Here is a 27,424-nt window from a genome sequence, read left to right as displayed (position 1 = left end):
GGTGAGTGCACCTGCTTGGTGCAACTGGAACCTGCAATAAATTTAATACAGCTTGCCTTATACCCACAAAGTTACAAAGACAAGACCAATACTACATAAGCCTCCAGCATGAAATATCCCAAGGACCACTAGGAACACTTGCTGAACTCATAGAGCTCTCCATGCGGCTTGAAGAGAACGGCTGGCAATCTTTGGATAGTACCTACGGGTTCATTTCCCTTCCTTGATGAGCCTGAGCACTTTCGGATAAATGCCGCTCTTTGCGGTATGGCATGGTGCACACCTGGTACCTCTTTTGAGGTTTATCTGGCCAAAGTACCTATAACAAACATATAAAAATTGGGTCACACACTGCAGTAGCCAGCAATACCACAGCAATGACAAATGTTAGAGGAGAGAACAAACATAAAATTATGTTTACTAACCAAAATATGTTAATTACCTTCTTAAGTATTGGTATAATGGGCTATGCTGCGATTGCAATTTTAAACGGAGACATTATTAAAGCCCAACCTAAATGAAACAATTTTGTGAAAAAGCAGCAAGTTTTGGGTAATCCATGTTTTTCGGAAATCGCCGGTTAGAGTTTTGGGGTTACATTACTCTCTTTAAAATTGCAATTGCGAAGAGGCCCATTAAACCGCTAAATAATAATAATAATAATATAATACATTTATTGTATCTAGCGCACATCAGTTAGCATGACGGGCACATCACAGCCAACATGAGGCTTGTGGGATATGCCACCCTGAAATTAACAGTCCAACATAGCTATACTTTGAGCCCGAGTGCAAAGTGAAACAACTATATGCAGACGTCATTAGGATGTCACAGGTGCCATGTGACACAGTTAGATGCAGACACACACCATGCACATGCACACCAACATATGCAAATGCAACGTTAGGTTTGAAAATAGCCACTGTAAAAAAGAGGAAGCAATTATAACCTCGTTAAAAAAAAATCATGCACTAATGATAATAAACCTAACTATACTAAACAAATAACGCAACTATACTAAACACAAATTCATTAAACCAAGTCCAAAGGGGAAGTGTCACGGCCGGGGTGTCTGAAGCTGCACAAGTGTAATCTACAGTGAAATAAGAAAAGTAAAAAGCTATGTAATTAAACAGTGACTTTACAATTTTCGGTTAATTAGTAAACATATTTTGATAGTTTATCCGCCTGTTTAATGTCCGCCGAGCCCTACTATTATACAGTGAGGATGGCATCCACATATATATCACCTTCATTTTCGTTACAGTCCGTTAAAGATTACAAAAAAAAGATATATCACAAGAATCTTTCGACGTCATTTCAGCTGTCTAATGACTCAGGTGTGCAAATGAATGAACAGTACTCATCAATGAGAAATAAAACAAGAAAGCGCAGAAAAATAAATAAAATATAAACTTCTGTGAAGCCGATCAGCCGTTGGGTATGCTGAGCCAATTATCACGATTTTGCGAAATGTTCACCCCTAAACAGACAGTGCGGTGGAAGCTGCATGTTCGTTTGACCAGTCAACTGTCGATTCTGCACAACGTGGTCACCGCCTCTCGCATACTCACGCGGGGAGAGCGAGGTCAAGCGATAAGAGGCTTTAATTATAGTTGGCGAACAAGTAGCTTGCACCGCACTGTCAGCGTAGGCGTGAACGGAATATAGGACATGCAAAAATCTAAAATATATGTACCGTATTTTCCGGGCTATAGTCCGTACCCGGTCCGCAGGGGCAAATTGGGGGTCTAAAGTAAAAGTTCTTGCTTAGATACTTAGATAGTCCGCGTGCCGTGCATAGTCGGCACCTGGTGCTTAGTCGACACGAAAATCTTCCTATAGACGGCACACCTTGACACATGTCTGCTTTCTTAGCACACAAAGAAGCCTACAATCAGGCACGTAGCCAAAATTTTGTTTCGGGGGGGGCCTCCCCCTGGCTACGTGCCTGCCTATAATATACATAAATCATCATTAACATACTCTTTCACTCACAAAATCCGTCACATCTCCTCATAATGAACGATCTTGAAAAACAAAATTCGTGTAGAGTCCGCACGCGTAGAGAGTCCGCACAGCCTAAAATTTCAGCTTTTAAACATGTATAGACCTTGGACTATAGCCCGGAAAATAAGATATAAAAAATAAGCACACTGTTAAATATAAAGTCAGAGCCAGCAGCGAGCTGCAGAGTGGATGTTTACAACAATTAACCCTCCAAACTGCTTGAGAAATTTCCCGTCAAATTACGAGGGCGGTCAATAATTTTGTGCGCGTCTTAGAGGCTCGTGAATCGAGTGCACTGGAAACTTCCGTTTTCGAAGCCGCTAAAACGTCGTTCAATGACATTGCATCGTTACAAAGACGTTAGCCGCTCGCTTATGTTGTCTGGCTGCATGAATGTTGTTGCAAAAACAAACACAGAAACTAAGCTTCCATAAAAGCTCGTACTCGCGAGTTCTTCTAAGAGATAAGGCGCAGGGCTCTGAGTAAAGGCGCCGCCGCTGCAGCACGGATAAATAAACACGTGCATATTATAACGGAAACATAACGTGCTGAAAAAGAAACACCAAAAGCACGATGTGTCGGTGGACGCCCGTGTTCTCAGACCGCAGATTTCGAACACGCTCGAGCGCTTTCCGTCTTCAACCGAAAGCACTCGAACCGCGAACATGGAGAAATATTCGATTACAATACGTAAGCAAGACATTGCAAGGATAAAGTCACATTGCATACCTTGAAGTGGGCGATTTAGTCGTCGATGAGCTGATGAGGCCCTGATGCATCACAGAACACTACACTGACCACGATGTCAACAGCCACCGAGGCGAGTTCGACGAACGCCCGAAGAGCGATAGCATGGCGATAGCTGCTGCAACCTCTGTTTGCGCCTGCGCGGCACGGGCGCAAGACTGGCAAGACTCGGAGCAAAACCGCAAAACAACAGAGATGGGTGTTGCAACAACCGCAACAGCGCACCAACACCGCCATTCTGCGAGAGAGGAGGGCCGCGAAAGAGCTGCGGGGCTGCGCGCTGCGCGGCGGGGCATTCAACTCCTCGCCATCTGCGCATGCTCGCACTCCTGGGATTTCGGCTTTTCTGGAAGGCTCGGCTCTCGCGCCAAATAAATAATGAGGGCATCCTCGTATTTTGAAATGATGAGCGTGCCCGTCTTTTTTGACGAGGGAAAGACACGTCAAATTGACGTAAATTTTTTAGTGTATGAAAAAGGCTTAACTTTCTCTCGAGACATTGGATTGTTTTTTTTTTTGTAACTTGTGATTGAAGTATAATTGGATAAAGTTACAACACATGTCCACCATTTAGACTCACTACTACTACTACTAATAATATTAGTAGTAGTAGTAATAATAAGAAAAACGGACGAGGAAGAGACGCGTACTGGCGCTATGTTGTATACGTCTCTTCCTCGTCCGTGTTTTCTTCCTCGTCAGTGTTTTTTGCGCTTTTGCGTTGGTCCAACTAGCCCATTTCAGTTTTAGTACATTAGCGCCTGGTATATCATCTTTGAGTTACTAAATGGCACTCACCAGTGGCGATCCTTAGACGAGCGCAGCGGAGAGTTGTAAAGAATGCCGAACGCTGACCTCGGTGTTTAGCAGACGATGTAGCAATTTGCACTTCCAACGGCTGATTTTCGGATTGGCTTCATCCAACGACCTTGCTTCGTCATAAAACCGACGAAATAACATTATTATAGGCCGTGTTCCAAAATTTACTCGATCTTACTCCAGGGTAAGGGTTTTGTACCCTTGGCGTTCTAAAACCTACCCGCGTCCAGTTTTTCAATCTGTGCTGTCACGTGACACGATCCGCCGGAGTAACTCGAATCTATTTAGGTAAGATTTGGAACACAGGCAATTGAGGTACCTATTATCGAATTTATTTGTTTGAGGAATGTTAATTTAATCATTACAAAAATATATAAATATTTTACAGTCTTTCGAATTATGAAAGTTTTTGAGAAAATATATAGATATAAAAAAATATATTCCGAAGTAATGTGTTAATTACTTCGGAATAAATAGTGTATGTACTGTGTTAAGAAAAGAAACAATAAAATATTTATTACTTATTTATTGAGGAACCGAAAGAAAATGAGGCGCGACGGTGCAGAAGCTTTCGGTGAGAAGCAAACATATATTTCCCGCCCTTTTAGGAGGTGTCGTCTGTTAGCAGCTCAACCCGCCATATCCAAACAGCCGTCCCCGTTGGCGAGTCGTCCACTACCCGCGTTTTCAGCTTCACTTTTCGTCGTTGAGCACTGCGACTGGATCAGCGCCCAACTGCCAAATTCCGACGCTATGGATCGCGGGGTTCCCTCGAACCGGGAAAGGAATCGAAAGAGGCGGCAACGACGCAGGGCGAGGAAGCTTGCGTCCGAGCAAATAGCGAGCGTTCGGATGCAACAGGTTACCGACCACTCCACATCAGTCGAAGAGCCTATGGAAGAAGACCAAGGGATCATCAACCCTCCCTCCCAGCGCTCTCCCGGCCACGGCGAGTCGCCCAAAGCCACCACGTCGGGGAGCGGAAAAGCTGCCTGCTCTGGCGCCTCCTGGATTGCACAGAAGCCAGGAGAGCCTGTGGGAGACTCTTCATCAGCAGCTCCGCCGGACGGGCACGTCGAGATGACCCCCGCCACTTCAACCTCCGCCAGTTCAACCTCCGCCGCATCGACACCCGCCGCCGGTTCAACCTCCGCCGCATCGACACCCGCCGCCGGTTCAACCTCCGCCGCATCGACACCCGCCGGTTCAACCTTCGCCGCATCGATACCCACCGCTTCAACCTCCGCGCAGGGCGCACTGCCAAGCGACGGAGGCCCGAGCACAGAGCCATCTGATCGGGAGCGCCTGAGAGTATGGGCAGTCAACCATGCGATCAAACACGTCGCCCTGAACGACCTCCTCGTGTTTTTGGCGCCCAAACTTCCAGGGCTACCCACTGACGCCCGGACACTTCTGCACACTCCCAGAGCCACAGAAATCCACCAGTGTGGCTCGGGTGAGTACATCCACATCGGATGCACAGAAGGGATCCAGAGATGCCTGCGCTCTGGATTTGCTGACGGCAAAGACTCGTCTGTTATGCACCTCAGCATCAACATCGACGGCCTGCCTCTCTTCTCTGGCTCATCCATGCACGTTTGGCCAATTCTCTGCATGTCATTGGACACAAATGACACAGCGCCATTCCCGATCGGCATTTACTGCGGCCTCAACAAGCCTGATGATATCAATGCCTTTCTTCAGAATGCAATTTCTGAACTGAAGGAACTGCTCCAAGCAGGTGTACAATGCAGCGGGGCAACCATTTCTGTTCTCCTGCATTCAGTGGTGTGCGATACGCCGGCAAGGAGCTTTACGAAGAATGTGAAGGCCCACAACGGCTATTTCGGGTGCGATAAGTGCACTCAGAGAGGCTCCTGGAGAGGGAGGATGATCTACCCCAAAGTCGACGCTCCACTTCGGACTGATGCCTCCTTTCGAGATGTGGAACAGCCAGAACATCACAACGGTGCTTCACCCTTCATGGAACTGGAGGGCCTCGGGATGGTGTCCCAGTTCCCTGTGGACCCCATGCACTGCGTCTATCTGGGCGTAGTGAGGAAGCTGCTGTGCTATTGGACACAGAAGGGTCCCAGGTGTGTCCGCCTGCCCTCTGCCAAGGTTGCGGAACTCTCAGACAACCTCAACGCCGTGAAGTCTTCCATGCCAAGGGAGTTTTCCAGGCATCCTCGCGTCATGCGGGAGCGCGGGCATTGGAAAGCCACCGAATGCAGGTACTTTCTCCTGTATGCAGCACCTGTTGTGCTAAAGTCTGTGCTGCCTGCGCACATTTATGTGCACTACATGTGCTTGCATGTCGCCATTCGGATCCTCACTTGTGACAGCAGCCCTGCACAAATTATCACGTATGCCGAGTCACTGTTGGAGTATTTTGTCAAGGAAACAGGGCGTCTGTATGGTGAGGAAGCTTTAGTGTACAATGTTCATGCACTAACACACCTTGCCAACGACGTCCGAAGGCTGGGAGCACTGGAGTCCTTCAGTAGCTTTCCCTTTGAGAACCACCTCGGCATGCTAAAACGCATGCTGAGGTCAGGTAACAGACCTCTTGCACAGCTCTGGAGGAGGCTCTGCGAGAAAGCCAATGCAGCAGAACATGCACGCGAACCTGTAAAGGTGGAGCTCCACGGCGCCCACGAGAATGGGCCACTTGTGCAGGGCTGTGCAGGTTGTGCGCAGTATTCGAAAGTACAATGCAAACTTGGAATCGTCACGGTGTCCCGACCCGACGACTGTGTCCTGGGGCATAACCGGGACGTGTACAAAGTTGACAACATTCTTTCTTTTGGCGGTGACATCTACCTCGTTGCGAGGGAGTATCGTGATTCAGCGAGGGAGCTTTACGATGAGCCATGCTCCTCTTCACTCATCCAAGCGTCGTACGTCACAAGCCTCTCGTCACGCTTGCTCCTCATCCCGCTCAGCGCTCTCGCAGCGAAGTGTGTTTTGTTGCCACATCGGAGAGGGTTCGCTTGCATGCCTATTTTACATACATTGCAGTAAATGCAGGCATCATGGGATTTGTGGGATTTTTAGTACACGAAGAAGACAATTCACAGCCTATGTAAGCGAGCTTTCTTTTGACGGTTACGGCACTCTACACTGTGCGACACTGCTAGCACTAACACGACTTTCAATACTTTTTTGCATTTTACTCTGTATTTTCGGGCATGAAATTTCACCATGTTGGTTGGTTTTCCAAATCAGCACTTTCCTTCACTCTAGTGAATGAATGGATGGATGTTAATGGCTATACCCTTTATAATGGGCAGTAGCTTGCATCACCTAGCCTAGTCGTTTGATTCCAAAAGAAAGAGAAAACCCTTGATCCCTTGTTCGCACTCACCATGTCTAGCAGTGTAAAGCCTGTTTATTTTTCCTAGACTTGTGGACAGACATACACTTTTTAGCAAGAAATAAGATATGCGAAAACCAAGTTAAATTGATAACACCTAGTAACTACCATTTAGGTGGGATGTGATGTCAACTCCATTGTTATGAGATGGGAGCCTCCACTTTTACTTGCATACAGAAGGTACAGCTGCAACGGAAAAAGAGTAGCACGAGCGACTGACGACTGGAGTGGCAAAATTGCGACACGCAGCGCTATTGCTCCCGAGCGCGTCGATTGCGAGAGTGACAGCCACATTCCCTGCCACACCGCGGGGGTGGCCGGCAGAAAACTGAGGGGTAAGACAGCTTTCGAAATGCCTTTTTGAGGATGGGCTGCTTTCTGCTGGCCACCCCCGCGTTGAGGCATGCAACATGGCTGTCACTCTCGCTATCGCCGCGCTTGCAAACAATAGTGTCAACTGTCACGATTTTGCCGCTCCGGTCGTTGGTAACTTGTGCTACTTTTTCCGTTGCAGCAGTACATATATCTTGTCTTGATGGTTCGACGGTTTTGTGAAAGGTCAGTTTTTCTTTCATATTTATGTTTACTATAACATAGCTGGGAAGTTACCAGAAACAAACCTCGGTCTCGCATGATTTTTGTTCGAGTTATTCTATCAGATTGCAGCGAGATTGATTTCTGTGTGTCTATCAAATAAACTATGTCATATGGATGTTGCCTGCTGGACGTTATTACCATGCATGGTACTTCTACCATGCACCTTGAATAACGAGATAATAGCCTACAGGGAAAAAGTAAAATGGTAGTACATACAACTGACACATTTTAAATCAACAATTACTTTTAACATTTTTCCATGTATCATTTCATTGTAATTACAATTTCAGTTCGTGTCCCACTTCATTATATCGGAAATTACAGTCACACTGCTTGACTAATATATTGAAAAAAATTATAATTATCAGGATGTTATTTACTATGAGCTCCAAAAGCAGTCAAATTCAAAATTATAAATTTTATTACAAGTTATATTTGAATATACGTTTCACATACATAACCTGTTAGCAACAGTACTTGCAAGAGGCTCAAAAAAAAACAAAAAAAAAACAACTCTTACTATTAACTTACTATACTTGAGCTGCAAGACCACATCAAAAGGAAGCATGATGTAGTCAAAGTTTGAGCGTGCAGTACTTTTGCGAAATGATGGGGATAACGACTCAGTGAAAAAATATATGTTGTTTCATAATCACATATGACGTCTTCCAAGAAATGTTGCATGTCCACATAGATGATTTATGCTTCCGACTTAGCAACATCTTGTTTTTAAGGCTCTATTTTTAATTTTAACCGAGATCCTGATGGCTTCCGCAACCAGTTTGCACGTGTGTCAACTTGCCCTTTACTACACTAAAAAGATATTTGTTACTCCAGTGCATTAGGGAAAGAGATATCAAACGTCTTGCTTCATCCGATTTGTTCATGTCGGGCAGGTTTTCCCGTAAGTAATGAGAGGGTACTCCCTGCAAGGAAGGGCAGTGGCTATTCTGCATTAGGATAATGCCAGAATATAGAATGAAAAGCAGCTATTTTTACTCTAATTTCAGTAGTAGTGTTTGCAGCATGGGTGATATACGGCATTTATGACGTTTGTGATACCAAATGTGGTGCTTTAGTCGTCTAATTATTGTCTTTCCAACCTTCTCGTAGCATCGTTACCGAAAATCCTGCAGATACAGCATGCCTTACTTATGGCAAGGCATGTGAGCATGCTTTGCAAATCTTTCCTTTTCTATCCACAACTGCAGCTCCATAATTTTCTGAGCATTCACATAATTTACCATCCTGACCTAACTTTTTTTTTTTCATTTAGAGCATCCCGCAACCTCCTTTTGTTTCCGGGCCAGTATGCAGGTCGGTATTACAAATGGGTTGTTAAGAAATTATATACGAATGCATTACGCTAGCTTGGAGGCCTATGAGGTACAACCTTGTGAACTACTAATAGTAAAAAATAAATGTCTGGTACGTCGTGCCACAAATTAAGCCAGGCGAGCCGGCAGTCCAGCTGCCAGCTCGATCGACAATGGTTGGGGGATCAACGGCCTGTCTGCCTGATGCACTGCATGGCTGTCTCCTTTCCATTAATACGGTACCCCTTTGTCTCATCGGCAACTGCAATGCAAGGGGGGAAAAACTGGTCACTAAAACTAAGACCAACGAAAAAGTCTACGCCTCCCCACAAGAACCAGAGGAGCCACAGAAATCCATCAGTGTGGCACGGGCGAGTACATTCATATCAGATGCAAAGACGGGATACCAGAGATGCCTGCGCTCTATAAATTTGCCGACGGCAAAGGTTCTGGTATGCGCCTCACTATCAACATCGACGGACTGTCTCTGTTCGCTGGCTCATCCATGCACGTTTGGCCAATTCTGTGCAAGTCATTGGACACAAAGGGCACAGCGCCGTTCCCCATCGGCATTTACTGCGGCCTCAACAAGCCTGATGACATCAATGTCTTCCTTCAGAAAAGCAATTCCTGACCTCAAGGGACTGCTCCAAGTAGGCGTACAGAGCTGTGGGGGCAACCGTTTCTGTTCTACGTTCAGTGATGTGCGACATGTCGAAAAGAAGCCCCACCAAGAATGTGAAGGCCCACAACGGCTATTTCGGGCACGATAAGTGCACCCTGAGAGGCTGCTGGAGAGGGAGGATGACGTACCTGAAAGTTGACGCTCCACTCCGGACTGACGAACATCCCGACGGAGCGTCACCCTTCATGGAACTCGAGGGCCTGGGGATGGTGTCCCAGCTCCCTGTGGACCCCATGCACTGCGTCTATCTGGGCGCAGTGACAAAGCTGCTGCGCTATTGGGCACGAAAGGGTCCCAGGTGTGTCCGCCTGTCCTCTGCGCCAAGATTGCGGAACACTCTCAAAACCTCAATGCCATGAGGTCTCCCCTGCCAAGGGAGTTCCCCAGGCAACCTCGTGCCATGCGGGAGCGCGAGCATTGGAAAGCCACCGAATGCCGGTACTTTCTCCTCGCGTCATGCGTGAGCGCCTGACGCGAGGATGCAGGGACTCCCTCCCGTACGCAGCACCTGTTGTGCTGCATTCTGTGCTGCCTGTGCACACTTACGTGCACCCCATGTGCTCGCATGTCGCCATTCGGATCGTCACTTGTGTCGGCAGCTCTGCACAAATGATTACATATGCCGAGTCACTCTTGGAGTATTTTGTCTAGGAAACACGGCGTCTGTATGGAGAGGAAGTTGTAGTGTACAATGTTCATGCACTTACACACCTTGCCAACGACGTCCGAAGGCTAGGAGCACTGGAGTCCTTCAGTCTGCATTCCCTTGGGGAACCGCCTCGGCATGCTACATCGCATGCCGAGGTCGGGTCGCAGACCTCTTGCACAGCTCTGGAAGCTGCTCTGCGAGAAAGCCAATGCGGCAAAATATGCACGTAAACCCGTAAAGGTGGAGCTGCATGGCAGCCAGGAGAACGGCTGTGCACAGTACTCGAAAGCACACTGCAAACTTGGAATCTTTGGGGCGTCCCGTCCTGGGGCATAACCGGGGAGGTGTACAAAGTTTGCAACATTCTTTCTTTTGGAGGTGACATCTACCCCATTGTGAGGGAGTTTTGTGATTCTGCGAGAAAGCCGTGCAATGGGCCGCACTAAGGCTACGTTGATGGAAACAACGTAATGGGATGTTCCTCGACATGCTTTACAACCTCAGTATTGCAGGGTTCACGCACAAATCAGACCGACAAATCAATAAGTAAAATAGATGGGTTATGGACAGATAGACAAATCAATAAATAAAATAGAAGGGATCACATCGACAAGTAAAATAGGAGGGTTATAAATGGTAGGCACGAAACTACCTAAAGTGCATCTGAAAACTTATCAAAATCAAGTGGACGTGTTGCATCATCGATACTGTTTTAGTTTGTAATAGTTATAGGAAAGAAAGAATTAACAACAATTAAGGTGACATTGATATGGTACAATGTTTAAGGGATCAGAAGCATGAGTGCGTGATTGAGTAGTAAAATCAATACAACTGTTACGATCAAGTACACCGTTATTATTAACTATTTTATGTAGGAGCGTAAGAAGTTCAACTTTGCGCCCAGAAGCCAGGTACTCTGGTCACTAAAACTAAGACCAACGAAAAAGTCTACGCCTCCCCACAAGAACCAGAGGAGCCACAGAAATCCATCAGTGTGGCACGGGCGAGTACATTCATATCAGATGCAAAGACGGGATACCAGAGATGCCTGCGCTCTATAAATTTGCCGACGGCGAAGATTCTTCTGGGATGCGCCTCACTATCAACATCGACGGACTGTCTCTGTTCGCTGGCTCATCCATGCACGTTTGGCCAAATCTGTGCAAGTCATTGGACACAAAGGGCACAGCGCCGTTCCCCATCGGCATTTACTGCGGCCTCAACAAGCCTGATGACATCAATGTCTTCCTTCAGAAAAGCAATTCCTGACCTCAAGGGACTGCTCCAAGTAGGCGTACAGAGCTGTGGGGGCAACCGTTTCTGTTCTACATTCAGTGATGTGCGACATGTCGAAAAGAAGCCCCACCAAGAATGTGAAGGCCCACAACGGCTATTTCGGGCACGATAAGTGCACCCTGAGAGGCTGCTGGAGAGGGAGGATGACGTACCTGAAAGTTGACGCTCCACTCCGGACTGACGAACATCCCGACGGAGCGTCACCCTTCATGGAACTGGAGGGCCTGGGGATGGTGTCCCAGCTCCCTGTGGACCCCATGCACTGCGTCTATCTGGGCGCAGTGACAAAGCTGCTGCGCTATTGGGCACAGAAGGGTCCCAGGTGTGTCCGCCTGTCCTCTGCGCCAAGATTGCGGAACACTCTGAAAACCTCAATGCCAAGAGGTCTCCCCTGCCAAGGGAGTTCCCCAGGCAACCTCGTGCCATGCGGGAGCGCGAGCATTGGAAAGCCACCGAATGCCGGTACTTTCTCCTCGCGTCATGCGTGAGCGCCTGACGCGAGGATGCAGGGACTCCCTCCCGTACGCAGCACCTGTTGTGCTGCAGTCTGTGCTGCCTGTGCACACTTACGTGCACCCCATGTGCTCGCATGTCGCCATTCGGATCGTCACTTGTGTCGGCAGCTCTGCACAAATGATTACATATGCCGAGTCACTCTTGGAGTATTTTGTCTAGGAAACACGGCGTCTGTATGGCAAGGAAGTTGTAGTGTACAATGTTCATGCACTTACACACCTTGCCAACGACGTCCGAAGGCTAGGAGGACTGGAGTCCTTTAGTATGCATTCCCTTGGGGAACCGCCTCGGCATGCTACATCGCATGCCGAGGTCGGGTCGCAGATCTCTTGCACAGCTCTGGAAGCTGCTCTGCGAGAAAGCCAATGCGGCAAAATATGCACGTAAACCCGTAAAGGTGGAGCTGCATGGCAGCCAGGAGAACGGCTGTGCACAGTACTCGAAAGCACACTGCAAACTTGGAATCTTTGGGGCGTCCCGTCCTGGGGCATAACCGGGGAGGTGTACAAAGTTTGCAACATTCTTTCTTTTGGAGGTGACATCTACCCCATTGTGAGGGAGTTTTCTGAGTCTGCGAGAAAGCCGTGCAATGGGCCGCACTAAGGCTACGTTGATGGAAACAACGTAATGGGATGTTCCTCGACATGCTTTACAACCTCAGTATTGCAGGGTTCACGCACAAATCAGACAGACAAATCAATAAGTAAAATAGATGGGTTATGGACAGATAGACAAATCAATAAATAAAATAGAAGGGATCACATCAACAAGTAAAATAGGAGGGTTATAAATGGTAGGCACGAAACTACCTAAAGTGCATCTGAAAACTTATCAAAATCAAGTGGACGTGTTGCATCATCAATACTGTTTTAGTTTGTAATAGTTATAGGAAAGGAAGAATTAACAACAATTAAGGTGACATTGATATGGTACAATGTTTAAGGGATCAGAAGCATGAGTGCGGGATTGAGTAGTAAAATCAATACAACTGTTACGATCAAGTACACCGTTATTATTAACTATTTTATGTAGGAGCGTAAGAAGTTCAACTTTGCGCCTAGAAGCCAGGTACTCTGGTCACTAAAACTAAGACCAACGAAAAAGTCTACGCCTCCCCACAAGAACCAGAGGAGCCACAGAAATCCATCAGTGTGGCACGGGCGAGTACATTCATATCAGATGCAAAGACGGGATACCAGAGATGCCTGCGCTCTATAAATTTGTCGACGGCAAAGATTCTTCTGGTATGCGCCTCACTATCAACATCGACGGACTGTCTCTGTTCGCTGGCTCATCCATGCACGTTTGGCCAATTCTGTGCAAGTCATTGGACACAAAGGGCACAGCGCCGTTCCCCGTCGGCCTTTACTGCGGCCTCAACAAGCCTGATGACATCAATGTCTTCCTTCAGAAAAGCAATTCCTGACCTCAAGGGACTGCTCCAAGTAGGCGTACAGAGCTGTGGGGGCAACCGTTTCTGTTCTACATTCAGTGATGTGCGACATGTCGAAAAGAAGCCCCACCAAGAATGTGAAGGCCCACAACGGCTATTTCGGGCACGATAAGTGCACCCTGAGAGGCTGCTGGAGAGGGAGGATGACGTACCTGAAAGTTGACGCTCCACTCCGGACTGACGAACATCCCGACGGAGCGTCACCCTTCATGGAACTGGAGGGCCTGGGGATGGTGTCCCAGCTCCCTGTGGACCCCATGCACTGCGTCTATCTGGGCGCAGTGACAAAGCTGCTGCGCTATTGGGCACAGAAGGGTCCCAGGTGTGTCCGCCTGTCCTCTGCGCCAAGATTGCGGAACACTCTGAAAACCTCAATGCCATGAGGTCTCCCCTGCCAAGGGAGTTCCCCAGGCAACCTCGTGCCATGCGGGAGCGCGAGCATTGGAAAGCCACCGAATGCCGGTACTTTCTCTTCGCGTCATGCGTGAGCGCCTGACGCGAGGATGCAGGGACTCCCTCCCGTACGCAGCACCTGTTGTGCTGCAGTCTGTGCTGCCTGTGCACACTTACGTGCACCCCATGTGCTCGCATGTCGCCATTCGGATCGTCACTTGTGTCGGCAGCTCTGCACAAATGATTACATATGCCGAGTCACTCTTGGAGTATTTTGTCTAGGAAACACGGCGTCTGTATGGAGAGGAAGTTGTAGTGTACAATGTTCATGCACTTACACACCTTGCCAACGACGTCCGAAGGCTAGGAGCACTGGAGTCCTTCAGTCTGCATTCCCTTGGGGAACCGCCTCGGCATGCTACATCGCATGCCGAGGTCGGTTCGCAGACCTCTTGCACAGCTCTGGAAGCTGCTCTGCGAGAAAGCCAATGCGGCAAAATATGCACGTAAACCCGTAAAGGTGGAGCTGCATGGCAGCCAGGAGAACGGCTGTGCACAGTACTCGAAAGCACACTGCAAACTTGGAATCTTTGGCGCGTCCCGTCCTGGGGCATAACCGGGGAGGTGTACAAAGTTTGCAACATTCTTTCTTTTGGAGGTGACATCTACCCCATTGTGAGGGAGTTTTGTGATTCTGCGAGAAAGCCGTGCAATGGGCCGCACTAAGGCTACGTTGATGGAAACAACGTAATGGGATGTTCCTCGACATGCTTTACAACCTCAGTATTGCAGGGTTCACGCACAAATCAGACAGACAAATCAATAAGTAAAATAGATGGGTTATGGACAGATAGACAAATCAATAAATAAAATAGAAGGGATCACATCGACAAGTAAAATAGGAGGGTTATAAATGGTAGGCACGAAACTACCTAAAGTGCATCTGAAAACTTATCAAAATCAAGTGGACGTGTTGCATCATCGATACTGTTTTAGTTTGTAATAGTTATAGGAAAGAAAGAATTAACAACAATTAAGGTGACATTGATATGGCACAATGTTTAAGGGATCAGAAGCATGAGTGCGTGATTGAGTAGTAAAATCAATACAACTGTTACGATCAAGTACACCGTTATTATTAACTATTTTATGTAGGAGCGTAAGAAGTTCAACTTTGCGCCTAGAAGCCAGGTACTCTGGTCACTAAAACTAAGACCAACGAAAAAGTCTACGCCTCCCCACAAGAACCAGAGGAGCCACAGAAATCCATCAGTGTGGCACGGGCGAGTACATTCATATCAGATGCAAAGACGGGATACCAGAGATGCCTGCGCTCTATAAATTTGCCGACGGCAAAGATTCTTCTGGTATGCGCCTCACTATCAACATCGACGGACTGTCTCTGTTCGCTGGCTCATCCATGCACGTTTGGCCAATTCTGTGCAAGTCATTGGACACAAAGGGCACAGCGCCGTTCCCCATCGGCATTTACTGCGGCCTCAACAAGCCTGATGACATCAATGTCTTCCTTCAGGAAAGCAATTCCTGACCTCAAGGGACTGCTCCAAGTAGGCGTACAGAGCTGTGGGGGCAACCGTTTCTGTTCTACATTCAGTGATGTGCGACATGTCGAAAAGAAGCCCCACCAAGAATGTGAAGGCCCACAACGGCTATTTCGGGCACGATAAGTGCACCCTGAGAGGCTGCTGGAGAGGGAGGATGACGTACCTGAAAGTTGACGCTCCACTCCGGACTGACGAACATCCCGACGGAGCGTCACCCTTCATGGAACTGGAGGGCCTGGGGATGGTGTCCCAGCTCCCTGTGGACCCCATGCACTGCGTCTATCTGGGCGCAGTGACAAAGCTGCTGCGCTATTGGGCACTGAAGGGTCCCAGGTGTGTCCGCCTGTCCTCTGCGCCAAGATTGCGGAACACTCTGAAAACCTCAATGCCAAGAGGTCTCCCCTGCCAAGGGAGTTCCCCAGGCAACCTCGTGCCATGCGGGAGCGCGAGCATTGGAAAGCCACCGAATGCCGGTACTTTCTCCTCGCGTCATGCGTGAGCGCCTGACGCGAGGATGCAGGGACTCCCTCCCGTACGCAGCACCTGTTGTGCTGCAGTCTGTGCTGCCTGTGCACACTTACGTGCACCCCATGTGCTCGCATGTCGCCATTCGGATCGTCACTTGTGTCGGCAGCTCTGCACAAATGATTACATATGCCGAGTCACTCTTGGAGTATTTTGTCTAGGAAACACGGCGTCTGTATGGCAAGGAAGTTGTAGTGTACAATGTTCATGCACTTACACACCTTGCCAACGACGTCCGAAGGCTAGGAGCACTGGAGTCCTTTAGTATGTATTCCCTTGGGGAACCGCCTGGGCATGCTACATCTCATGCCGAGGTCGGGTCGCAGATCTCTTGCACAGCTCTGGAAGCTGCTCTGCGAGAAAGCCAATGCGGCAAAATATGCACGTAAACCCGTAAAGGTGGAGCTGCATGGCAGCCAGGAGAACGGCTGTGCACAGTACTCGAAAGCACACTGCAAACTTGGAATCTTTGGGGCGTCCCGTCCTGGGGCATAACCGGGGAGGTGTACAAAGTTTGCAACATTCTTTCTTTTGGAGGTGACATCTACCCCATTGTGAGGGAGTTTTGTGAGTCTGCGAGAAAGCCGTGCAATGGGCCGCACTAAGGCTACGTTGATGGAAACAACGTAATGGGATGTTCCTCGACATGCTTTACAACCTCAGTATTGCAGGGTTCACGCACAAATCAGACAGACAAATCAAGAAGTAAAATAGATGGGTTATGGACAGATAGACAAATCAATAAATAAAATAGAAGGGATCACATCAACAAGTAAAATAGGAGGGTTATAAATGGTAGGCACGAAACTACCTAAAGTGCATCTGAAAACTTATCAAAATCAAGTGGACGTGTTGCATCATCGATACTGTTTTAGTTTGTAATAGTTATAGGAAAGAAAGAATTAACAACAATTAAGGTGACATTGATATGGTACAATGTTTAAGGGATCAGAAGCATGAGTGCGTGATTGAGTAGTAAAATCAATACAACTGTTACGATCAAGTACACCGTTATTATTAACTATTTTATGTAGGAGCGTAAGAAGTTCAACTTTGCGCCTAGAAGCCAGGTACTCTGGTCACTAAAACTAAGACCAACGAAAAAGTCTACGCCTCCCCACAAGAACCAGAGGAGCCACAGAAATCCATCAGTGTGGCACGGGCGAGTACATTCATATCAGATGCAAAGACGGGATACCAGAGATGCCTGCGCTCTATAAATTTGCCGACGGCAAAGATTCTTCTGGTATGCGCCTCACTATCAACATCGACGGACTGTCTCTGTTCGCTGGCTCATCCATGCACGTTTGGCCAATTCTGTGCAAGTCATTGGACACAAAGGGCACACCGCCGTTCCCCATCGGCATTTACTGCGGCCTCAACAAGCCTGATGACATCAATGTCTTCCTTCAGAAAAGCAATTCCTGACCTCAAGGGACTGCTCCAAGTAGGCGTACAGAGCTGTGGGGGCAACCGTTTCTGTTCTACATTCAGTGATGTGCGACATGTCGAAAAGACGCCCCACCAAGAATGTGAAGGCCCACAACGGCTATTTCGGGCACGATAAGTGCACCCTGAGAGGCTGCTGGAGAGGGAGGATGACGTACCTGAAAGTTGACGCTCCACTCCGGACTGACGAACATCCCGACGGAGCGTCACCCTTCATGGAACTGGAGGGCCTGGGGATGGTGTCCCAGCTCCCTGTGGACCCCATGCACTGCGTCTATCTGGGCGCAGTGACAAAGCTGCTGCGCTATTGGGCACAGAAGGGTCCCAGGTGTGTCCGCCTGTCCTCTGCGCCAAGATTGCGGAACACTCACAAAACCTCAATGCCATGAGGTCTCCCCTGCCAAGGGAGTTCCCCAGACAACCTCGTGCCATGCGGGAGCGCGAGCATTGGAAAGCCATTGAATGCCGGTACTTTCTCCTCGCGTCATGCGTGAGCGCCTAACGCGAGGATGCAGGGACTCCCTCCCTTACGCAGCACCTGTTGTGCTGCAGTCTGTGCTGCCTGTGCACACTTACGTGCACCCCATGTGCTCGCATGTCGCCATTCGGATCGTCACTTGTGTCGGCAGCTCTGCACAAATGATTACATATGCCGAGTCACTCTTGGACTATTTTGTCTAGGAAACACGGCGTCTGTATGGCGAGGAAGTTGTAGTGTACAATGTTCATGCACTTACACACCTTGCCAACGACGTCCGAAGGCTAGGAGCACTGGAGTCCTTCAGTCTGCATTCCCTTGGGGAACCGCCTCGGCATGCTACATCGCATGCCGAGGTCGGGTCGCAGACCTCTTGCACAGCTCTGGAAGCTGCTCTGCGAGAAAGCCAATGCGGCAAAATATGCACGTAAACCCGTAAAGGTGGAGCTGCATGGCAGCCAGGACTGCCGACAATTGTTTTCCCGGGTTTTGCACGCTGCCGGCAGAATATCCACTTCCTAACAACATCATACATCGCAATGTTCAGGCACACGAGGGGGAAGTCCTCGTTCGTAGTAATGCAGCCCAGCCGGTCGAATGTAGGTCGAAAAGTTGGTTGCCAATTTCCCTGCAGCAAAGACACTCGCCAGACTCTAGTCGGGCAGCACCACGGATTGGCCACATTTGCACCTATTAAAGAAATCATACACATGTATATTCAAACATACTATTGAAGTTGCAACAAACGAATTCGGCTAGGCTCACGCTTAAAAACCCTGTCAGGCTTGGGCTGTTTTTACGTGGCCGGGTTTAGAAAACTTGGTCTATATAGTGTTCTAAAGAAATATTGGTCACAAATATCACACGCTGTTTTAGTAGAGTTATAAAAAAAAAGTTATTTTTTTATCACACATTATAGATGGGCTGGATTCGAATACAATACCTGATCTCGTCCCATGCAAGTTGGTCACTCTCCTTAAAGTGTGGCCACCGTCCAAGAACAATTTCTTTGTCGTATCGGGCACTGTGGCGTCTAGAAGTTGGTATGAGATGTTCCTGCAGAAATAATACTGTACATTTTCTTTGTGTTTTTGCAACTCCCATACCTTTCAACAGAGCACATAAAGTTGCTTTGTGTGACTATAATGTCAGCCACTAAGGAACCTTTAGAATAAAACTAAATTGATGTGAATGTAAAATATATTTCAAATCATTGCTGCTGAACAGATATATCTGCCCATAGGAGCTCTGAACACTGCATATGAGGGAATCCATATTTAGAGTGTGGGGCAGACATACATGCTCCAAATTGTGGCCAGCACTGCCATTTTGGCATGGCCTCTCACTTACACTTGTTATAATCATGAGGAACTAATCATAATTCATTCATTCTTAGTTCAGTGCTGACATGATGGACCAGAATAACACCACCTAGAATGCGAGCTGTAGTGACGAATTTGGTACATCACCTACCGAAGGCCAGCTCGGGGCAAGTATAGAAGGCAAATGCATTGTCAGCGCTCCAATGGAAAGCCCATTCAATCAGTCTGAACATCGGTCCTAGACAGACGCTGGCTGACACAGTAGTCTGCGACAGATGCAACCACTTGCCATCCAATGTCGTAGACAGTGCCGCTAGCACCATACAATATATAGAGAGTTTGTCTTCAAGAATAAACAAGAGTGTGGTGAAAGAAACAGGCAGGAGACGGACGTTCCAAAACAACGTTCTATTTCAGTGGTGTCTCGTCAGGAACTGCTCTTCGTGAGCGCGTGAGCGCGTGAGCGTATAGCTAGCGCGCGCGTCTCTTTTTCTCTTTTTTGCTGTGTCGAGACTGGACTCGCTTGTCGGTGCGTCCAGTCCCTACAGATATGCCCCCCCTTAGAGAGGAGGTAGGACGAATGATTAAAGCACACAAACATTCGAGTGCCAACGAAGTTGGCTTTTCTCTGTCGTCTGGTCGATGTCACGTAGCGCTATTCCCTGCACATGCTCTTGCTCAATATGTGCCGGCTTTAGTCTCTCCAATGCAACGGTGTCATTCTTGCCGTTGACACGCAGGACAAACGTGTCGCTTCTCTTTTCGACCACTGGAAAAGGTCCGATGTAATGTGGGCGCAGTGGCTTCTTTTGCGATTGTCGTACGAAAACATGAGTGGCGTCTTGGAGGTCCTGGGTCACGTAGGGAGACTGAAGTTCCTTGCCGTGTAGGCACCGGTCGCAAATTGATAAAAATTTGCTTGAGTTGTTCTACATAGTCCAACTGCCTTTGTTGTTGAGGCAGTTCCACTTCAAAAAAAAATCTGATGGCAAGCGAAGTGCAGTGCCGTACACCAGCTCGGCGGTGGAGCATCCGATGTCCGCCTTCAAGGCTGTCCGGATTCCAAGAAGCACAAGGGGGAGATGACGAACCCAATCCGAGGGACCACCCTGAGCTGCAAGGGCCGATTTCAAATGTCGATGAAATCGTTCTACCATCCCGTTCGACTGTGGGTGGTAGGCAGTCGTTCTCAAGCGGTTGGTTCCGAGCAATCGAGTGAGCTCGGCAAAGAGTGCCGACTCGAATTGTCGACCCCTGTCGGTGACAATCTCTCAGGGGCAGCCAAACCGGGATACCCACGTAACGATAAACGCCTCAGCGACAGTGGCGGCGGTGATATCGGGCAGTGGGGTTGCTTCTGGCCATCGTGTGAATCTGTCGACACACGTTAGGATGTAGCGCTGTCCCTGAGAAATCGGTAGGGGTCCTACTAGGTCCAGATGGATCTTGTTGAAACGGCTATCAGGCTGTAGGAATTTTCGACTTGGTGGCACCGGATGCCGCTGTACTTTCGCGCACTGGCATGCGATGCAGGAACGCACCCAATCACGAACGTCGGATTTTATCCGGGGCCAAACGTAGCGGTCGCACAGGAGCTTCTGGGATGCTCGTATACCCGGGTGCGACAAGCAGTGAATCGCTTCGAAAAGCTGTCGTCGCAGTTCACGCGGTACAAAAGGCCTAGGCGTTCCCGTTGACAGGTCGCAGATCACGGTGGTGCCTTCTGGAAAGCTTACATCCCGCAGTTGCAGTGACGTGGATGAACTGCGCAGGGCTTGCAATTCTTCGTCGGTGGTCTGTAGACGAGCCAGCAACTCCAAGTCTACAGCAGAACAGGCTGGGGTGTTCACGGCGTCGATCCGGCTGAGGACATCAGCGGGGACGTTGTCAACTCCTTTAACGTGCCGAATGTCCGTTGTGAATTCGGCCAAGAAGGCTAGCTGGCGAATCTCACGTGGTGTGTAATGAGAGCCGGCATTGCTGATGGCGTAAGTTAGGGGCTTGTGGTCAGTCCATATGGTAAATGGCCGTTCCTCGACGAAATGTCGAAAGTGTCGTACAGCCAAGTAGGCAGCCAAGAGTTCACGTCCGAAAACGCTGTAGCGCGTTTGCGCTGGCTTGAGCTTCTTAGAAAAGAAACCAATCGGCCGCCACTCTCCGTCGACTTTTTGTTGTAGCACCGCTCCTACGGCTGTGGCAGATGCGTCGGTCATCAGCGATGTTGGGGCATCATGCTTAGGATGTACTAGCATTGTGGCTTCTGCCAGTAAGTTCTTTACCTCGCCGAAAGCGCGTTCCGCATCTTCGTTCCAAGGAAGGGATGACGTTTTTCGTTCTTGTTTTGTTAGGAGGACCTCAAGATGTTCGAGCAGTTTGGCGCAGTTCGGAACGAAACGTCGGTAAAAATTGACCAAACCGAGAAACTGGCGAAGTTTGGTGGTCGAAGTCGGCCTCGGGAAATCTTTGATGGCTTGTACCTTTGATGGCAATGGACGGATGCCCGAGGAGTCAAGCCGATGACCAAGAAATTCCAATTCCGGAACTCCGAATACACTTTTCGTGGCGTTGATGACAATGCCGTGGCTGCGCAGTCGTTCGAAGAGGAGGTCTAAGTGGGTCGTGTGCTCTTCCGGTGACTTGCTGGCTATGAGCAAATCGTCTACGTACGCGAAGACAAAAGGTAATCCTCGTGTGACAGCGTCGATGCACCGTTGGAAGGACTGAGCCGCATTTCTGAGGCCAAAGGGCATGCGGAGAAATTCAAAAAGTCCAAACGGTGTCGTGATCGCTGTTTTCGGGATGTCTTCTTCGGCCACGGGAATTTGGTGGTAGGCCCGCGTCAGGTCAATCTTTGAGAAGATCTTCGCGCCTTGTAGGTTCACCGTGAAATCCTGGATGTTAGGTAGAGGGTACCTGTCCGGTACAGTGTTCTTATTTAGTGCACGATAATCGCCACACGGCCGCCAGTCTCCATTTTTCTTCGACACCATGTGTAATGGAGACGCCCAGCTGCTAGACGAGGGTCGGATGATGCCAAGGTCCAACATGTGTTCAAACTCTTGGCGAGCATCGCGGAGTTTCTCTGGGGCTAGACGGCGGGGACGACAGTAAACAGGTGGTCCTGTCGTCACGATGTGGTGTTGTACGTCGTGCGAGACGGGTTTGGTCCAATCAGGTGACTGAGTAAGGCTCGGGAACTTACTCAGTGAAGTCTTGAACGCTTCTTCCGGGATCGTGCAGGCAGAGGTGTAGACTGAATTGTCGTCCGTTGCGATACCATGGATGGAAAGTCGCGTGGTGGAGTCTATCAGTCGCCTGCTTCTAACATCCACGAGGAGCTTGTAGTGGTTGAGAAAGTCCGCGCCGAGAATTCCTTGACTCACGTCGGCCATCAGGAAGATCCACCGGAAAACCCGCCGGAGGCCGAGGTTAAGGGTGATCGACCGTTCTCGGTAGACTGGGATGGCGCTGTTGTTCACTGCGCGCAGAAAATAGATCGGTGTCAAGGAACGGTCGGCACGCGTTGCTGGAACTGCGCTGATCTCGGCTCCGGTGTCAACGAGGTAGCGGTTCTTGGTGGCTCGGTCACACACGTAGAAAAGGCGACTTTCGCCGAGGCCCTGACCACTCGTCGCCTCTAGAGGTCGGCCGGCCTGTTTCCCTGCCATGAACAGGGGCGGAGGCAATGCCGGGCGTTGGCACCGAAGCGGCGGTGGTAGTAGCAGACCCCGGCAGGGCTCGGTGATCGCGTGTTTTCGCCGCGTGTCCGACGAGATGTCGATTCGCCGCGTGTCCGACGAGACGTCGAACGTCTGCGATGTGACTCACGAGGGTGGGGGGTGCGGCCTCGTGTAGCTGCGACGACGATCTCCTCTAAGCGTTGGCAAAGCTGCTCGATGTTGGCCTGGGGAGGCTGGCTGTTGGCGGCCGCTCCAGAGTCTTGGGCTGTTGGTTGCTGTGGAGCCACGATAACACTGGCGACCGATGGAGTGGTCACCTCCATCACGGCGTCGGCCAACGCGGCAAGTCCGGTGAGGTCCAACGTTGTTGCTGTTGCCAAAACCATCTGAACATTGGAAGGTAGCCTTTGCAAGAACAGCTCGCGGAGGAATACGTCGTCCAGATTGTTAGAGCGCTCTCCAAGAAGCTGGGTCATGCGTCGCAGCAACTGGCTTGGCCGCCGATCCCCGAGCTCTTCCGCCGAGAGAAGCTGCTGCACGCGGGAGCGTTCCGAAATCTCGGTGCGCTGGAGCAGAGCATTCTTCAGTTGGTCATACGGTGTTGCTGGAGAGGGATTTGCCAGAACGTCGTAGACTTCGTCGGCGGCAGCTGGTGAAAGAGCCGAGACGACGTGGTGGTACTTCCGACCTTGTGTGGTGACCCCAGCGAGGTGGAATTGTGATTCCGCTTGCAGGAACCAAACTCTCGGATTGCGGTCCCAGTATGGTGGAAGGCGGACTGCGGCTGCTGCAACAGTGGCTGGCGGCGGGTCCGAAGGCTCTCCTTGCTGCATTTCACCCGTTCTAGTTGGCGATCACGTCCGGGTCACCAAATGTGGTGAAAGAAACAGGCAGGAGACGGACGTTCCAAAACAACGTTCTATTTCAGTGGTGTCTCGTCAGGAACTGCTCTTCGTGAGCGCGTGAGCGCGTGAGCGTATAGCTAGCGCGCGCGTCTCTTTTTCTCTTTTTTGCTGTGTCGAGACTGGACTCGCTTGTCGGTGCGTCCAGTCCCTACAAGAGAAACATCGAGCAGGAATGTGTGCATTCGCTTCCCACAAGAACGTGCTAAGGTATTACACACTTGTCAACACTACAGCCATCTAGGTGGTGTCAGCAAAAAGGGGTGATATGGCATTTCCTTGCTCCTCCCACAGAATGAGTCGTCCCACATTTCCTGCCTCAGTTTCACCATCAGCATGGTATCATCTCAAAGCGGACAACAGTGCCAGAACAGCCCCTGTGCTATATGTGCGAAACCAGCTACTCTTACCCTTCTACCCTCACCGACTCAGTGAAGGTAGGAAGAGAATGTCTGCAACAGCTCTCTTCTGGCCCTAAGACTAAGGTTGCACTACTTCCCTTTATGGGCTTGAATCACAGGACCGTTCTCACTCACATGACAAATTAGGCACCTCTTTGTAGGCTTGAACTGCAGTACCGCCTCACCCACACGAACGCCACATCTCCCCTTTCATCTCACCAAAGCACTGTCATCTGACCCCCTCTGGCAGTGGGAGTTCCGATACCTTAACATTTCATATAGAATACTAAATAAATAATCACTTGGAATATCACAAGGTTTATGACTATTTCCACCACAAAATCGTTGTTTCCAGGTTCTCAGTTCGCATCACTGCTGTCCCACCCCACGTATCACATAATGCTGAACGCATCTCAGAATGGTGCTAAGTAAAACTTCCATTATCACATGGCTGGCTTACCATTGTAAGCTAGTTGTGTGATGCTTGTCAAGCTGGTCATGTCTGTACACATCAGTGTTGGGTAAAGTACAAATGAAAAGGACTTGATGTAAAACACAAAGTAAATTAGAGGTGATGTACTTCAAGGAAAGCAATAAGTACACCAGGTGCAATGTACTTAAAGTAAATTACTATAAACATGTCCTTTTAAAGTACAAGTACATTTTAACACTATCTTTCATGATGCGCTTTTATTCCCCAATAGTGATTTTTTAACTGGCGTGCATTACACCAAGGGTAATGGGGGCACATCACTCATTTTCCAAAATGGGGGCGAATATTGGATAGAGTCAAGCGCCCACAGAGTAGTTATTTTCAGAAATGACAATAAATTCAGAGGTCCCGCAGACTTCTGAATTTGGCACCGCCTGAAAATGCAGCACCATACCAGGCACATCTATCTCTTGCTGAAAAAGGCACGAAAAGAAATTTTAAGACGAATTAAATGAGTAGCAAAGAGAATCTGGTGGATGTTGACAACGCCTTGTTTGTAATGCCCGTCTAGGAACCGTGACAGGTAGTGACGACAACTGTCACCTCCGGCCACCACGAGAGAAGGGCAAGGAGGAACTCCCCTCTCCCTGAGACTCTTCTTTGTGTGTCCCAGAAGTTGCTATAGAACTATAACCAGTCACTCAAAATTTGTACAAAAAGCAGCTTTGGGGTTAGTTGCAGTGGCCCGATTACTGGTGTACTTCAGCCGCTTCGGTGGCTGGAACGACTAGGACACCCTCTCGACGTCAGCCTCGCCGCAGCTTAGCTCCTTCAGACACAGACTATGTCACGATTGTGCCGGATGTGACGTGCGCTCCGCTGGCTGCTCTCCGAGCGCTTGCCAGAGTGGGCCGTTTGTGACGATAAATACCGCCATCAGGCTCAAAACAAACGTGCGATTGTCTTTTATGGATCACGTAGATCATATTCACCCTATTTCTGCACACGACGGGGATATTTCAAATTTCGCTGAAATATCCCTTTGAGTGTACTCCTGTAATTTTTATTTGGATGTTTATATGTGCTTTCTCCTTCTTTGAAGAATGTTGCTTAGCAGCTAAGAAATACACATAAACAGGCAAAGAATACTTCATTAGTGTTTCAGCATAGTCAGATATATTCCGCTTTCACTGTGATGGACACTACGACCTGCACGAGCCAATCCATAGTTCATAGCTTGTATCGCGACTTCATACCCCATGCGTCGCTCCGCCCAACCAGAGGGACACGCGACACCTTCAGAGCTTGGTTCCGGTGGCTCGTAGCATATCCTTTGTATTCCAAATTTTAAGGTGAAACATAGAACTGTATGCCTCCTCGCATACCTAGACATAAATATATGTTTGTTTAATTATCACTGAGCTGTCTCCATGTCGTCACTGCCATTTTGTTTAGTAAACACTGAGGTGCTGATGCCACCATTGCGAATACTTAATTGGCCTCTCACAGTCACCAGCAAGAAGGCCTGGCTCACATTTTGTTATGCCAAATTGTTTCCAATGAACGGGTAATCGCCACATGAAATTACGGTTCCGTTTGGGGTTTGATATCAAATTCCTAATGTAACTTACATTTTTGTTCCGGTTCAGTTCAAAATAAACGTATTGCTCCGGTTTTCGGTTCGGGTTCGGTTCTTCACCCTGGTTATTAGCTACATGTTAATGGGCATCGTGCATAATCACAACAGCCGCTTTGTCACGTCTCACGGCACCAAGAACGACATTTTGTCTGTCTACAATTATTCAGTTGTGGTTGCTTTACTGATAGGGTGACCAGGCAGGTTTTGGCAGGGACAGTCCCGTTTTAGAGGTTCATTTCTACTGTCATTCTATCTGAACACAGACAAATGTCTTGTTTTTGTGGACAACTTGCTCGTGAAGTCAGTACATCGAGTCATGACAGTATTTGAATAAGCACATATAGAATAAAAATGTTATCTCCAATAGAGTATGATTTTTAGCGTCTTCTGTGGCTCCACTTAGTAAGAAGTTTTGTTTGCACAGATGTGTATACGGGGCAGCTTTTGATAGTACTACATTTGGCTTGCGTAGGTTTTGCAGAACGTGTAAGAAAAGTGTGTGTGTACTCAACTATTCAGCTAAAGCCCCAGAAAAGTGTGTTTTCGCTTTATAGTAATAGGTTTTTTCTTTCTGTCTTGCTTTGCCCTCCCTTCACTCTCCTCTCCCCTTGTTGTCCCGCTTTCGACTTTGAGGAGTATGGTCACCATACACATAGGTCTCACTGACATCTCAGTCGGGGCTTATGGGATATCTCAGCGCCATTACCAGGTACTGACATAGTTTCGGGATCGGCGCCAGCAGCGTTGGCCGCGTCGCTACAGCGTTTGCGATGCCAACAGTGCACGTTTCTTCTGCTGTGCGGTCACGGTTGCAGTGGTGCAGTCATGCCCATGTGTGCTATATTCGGCTCCCGAAGCAGATGCAAGTCCTCTGCACAGCACAGTAACACAGAGCGAAATGTAGGGCAGCACCATTCACTAAAGGTGATAATGCGATAGTGTGAGCATACAAAGCTGCTGTCCGAGAAACGCCAAAGCCTCTGGCTGAAACTTGTAGTATTTGAGCGTGTTAGTGATTTTTAAACATTTAGAAAGTGGGCACATAAGGGACTATACAGACAGGCTCACATACATTGGAAGTACCCATGTCTGCGGTCGTCACTTCGTTACCGGTAAAAAGTATGTTGCTCAACTGTATGTGAATTGCTAGATGCTTCTGTTCGCACCCTGTGC

General features: G+C 48.8%; 1 protein-coding gene and 3 pseudogenes across 1 annotated transcript; 3 read left to right on the top strand and 1 right to left on the bottom strand.

Moving 5' to 3' along the window:
- The first annotated feature begins 9,576 nt into the window (after positions 1 to 9,576).
- Positions 9,577 to 10,645, top strand: LOC120850219 (annotated as a pseudogene).
- A 900-nt stretch (positions 10,646 to 11,545) lies between these two features.
- On the top strand, positions 11,546 to 12,614 carry LOC115322911 (annotated as a pseudogene).
- Positions 12,615 to 13,514: 900 nt separating this feature from the next.
- LOC120850218 lies at positions 13,515 to 14,583 on the top strand (annotated as a pseudogene).
- Positions 14,584 to 22,824: 8,241 nt separating this feature from the next.
- On the bottom strand, positions 22,825 to 23,798 carry LOC120842297. The gene has a single exon (XM_040213333.2). It carries the CDS (start codon positions 23,707 to 23,709, stop codon positions 22,834 to 22,836), a length of 876 nt encoding a protein of 291 aa, XP_040069267.2. The 5' UTR covers positions 23,710 to 23,798; the 3' UTR covers positions 22,825 to 22,833.
- Positions 23,799 to 27,424: the final 3,626 nt, after the last annotated feature.

This window comes from Ixodes scapularis, unplaced genomic scaffold (genome assembly GCF_016920785.2).
Source record: "Ixodes scapularis isolate PalLabHiFi unplaced genomic scaffold, ASM1692078v2 PGA_scaffold2__306_contigs__length_199485367, whole genome shotgun sequence".
Lineage (NCBI taxonomy): Eukaryota > Metazoa > Arthropoda > Arachnida > Ixodida > Ixodidae > Ixodes > Ixodes scapularis.
Note: the sequence above shows the minus strand (reverse complement) of the source record. Positions and strands in the feature narration are given on the sequence as shown.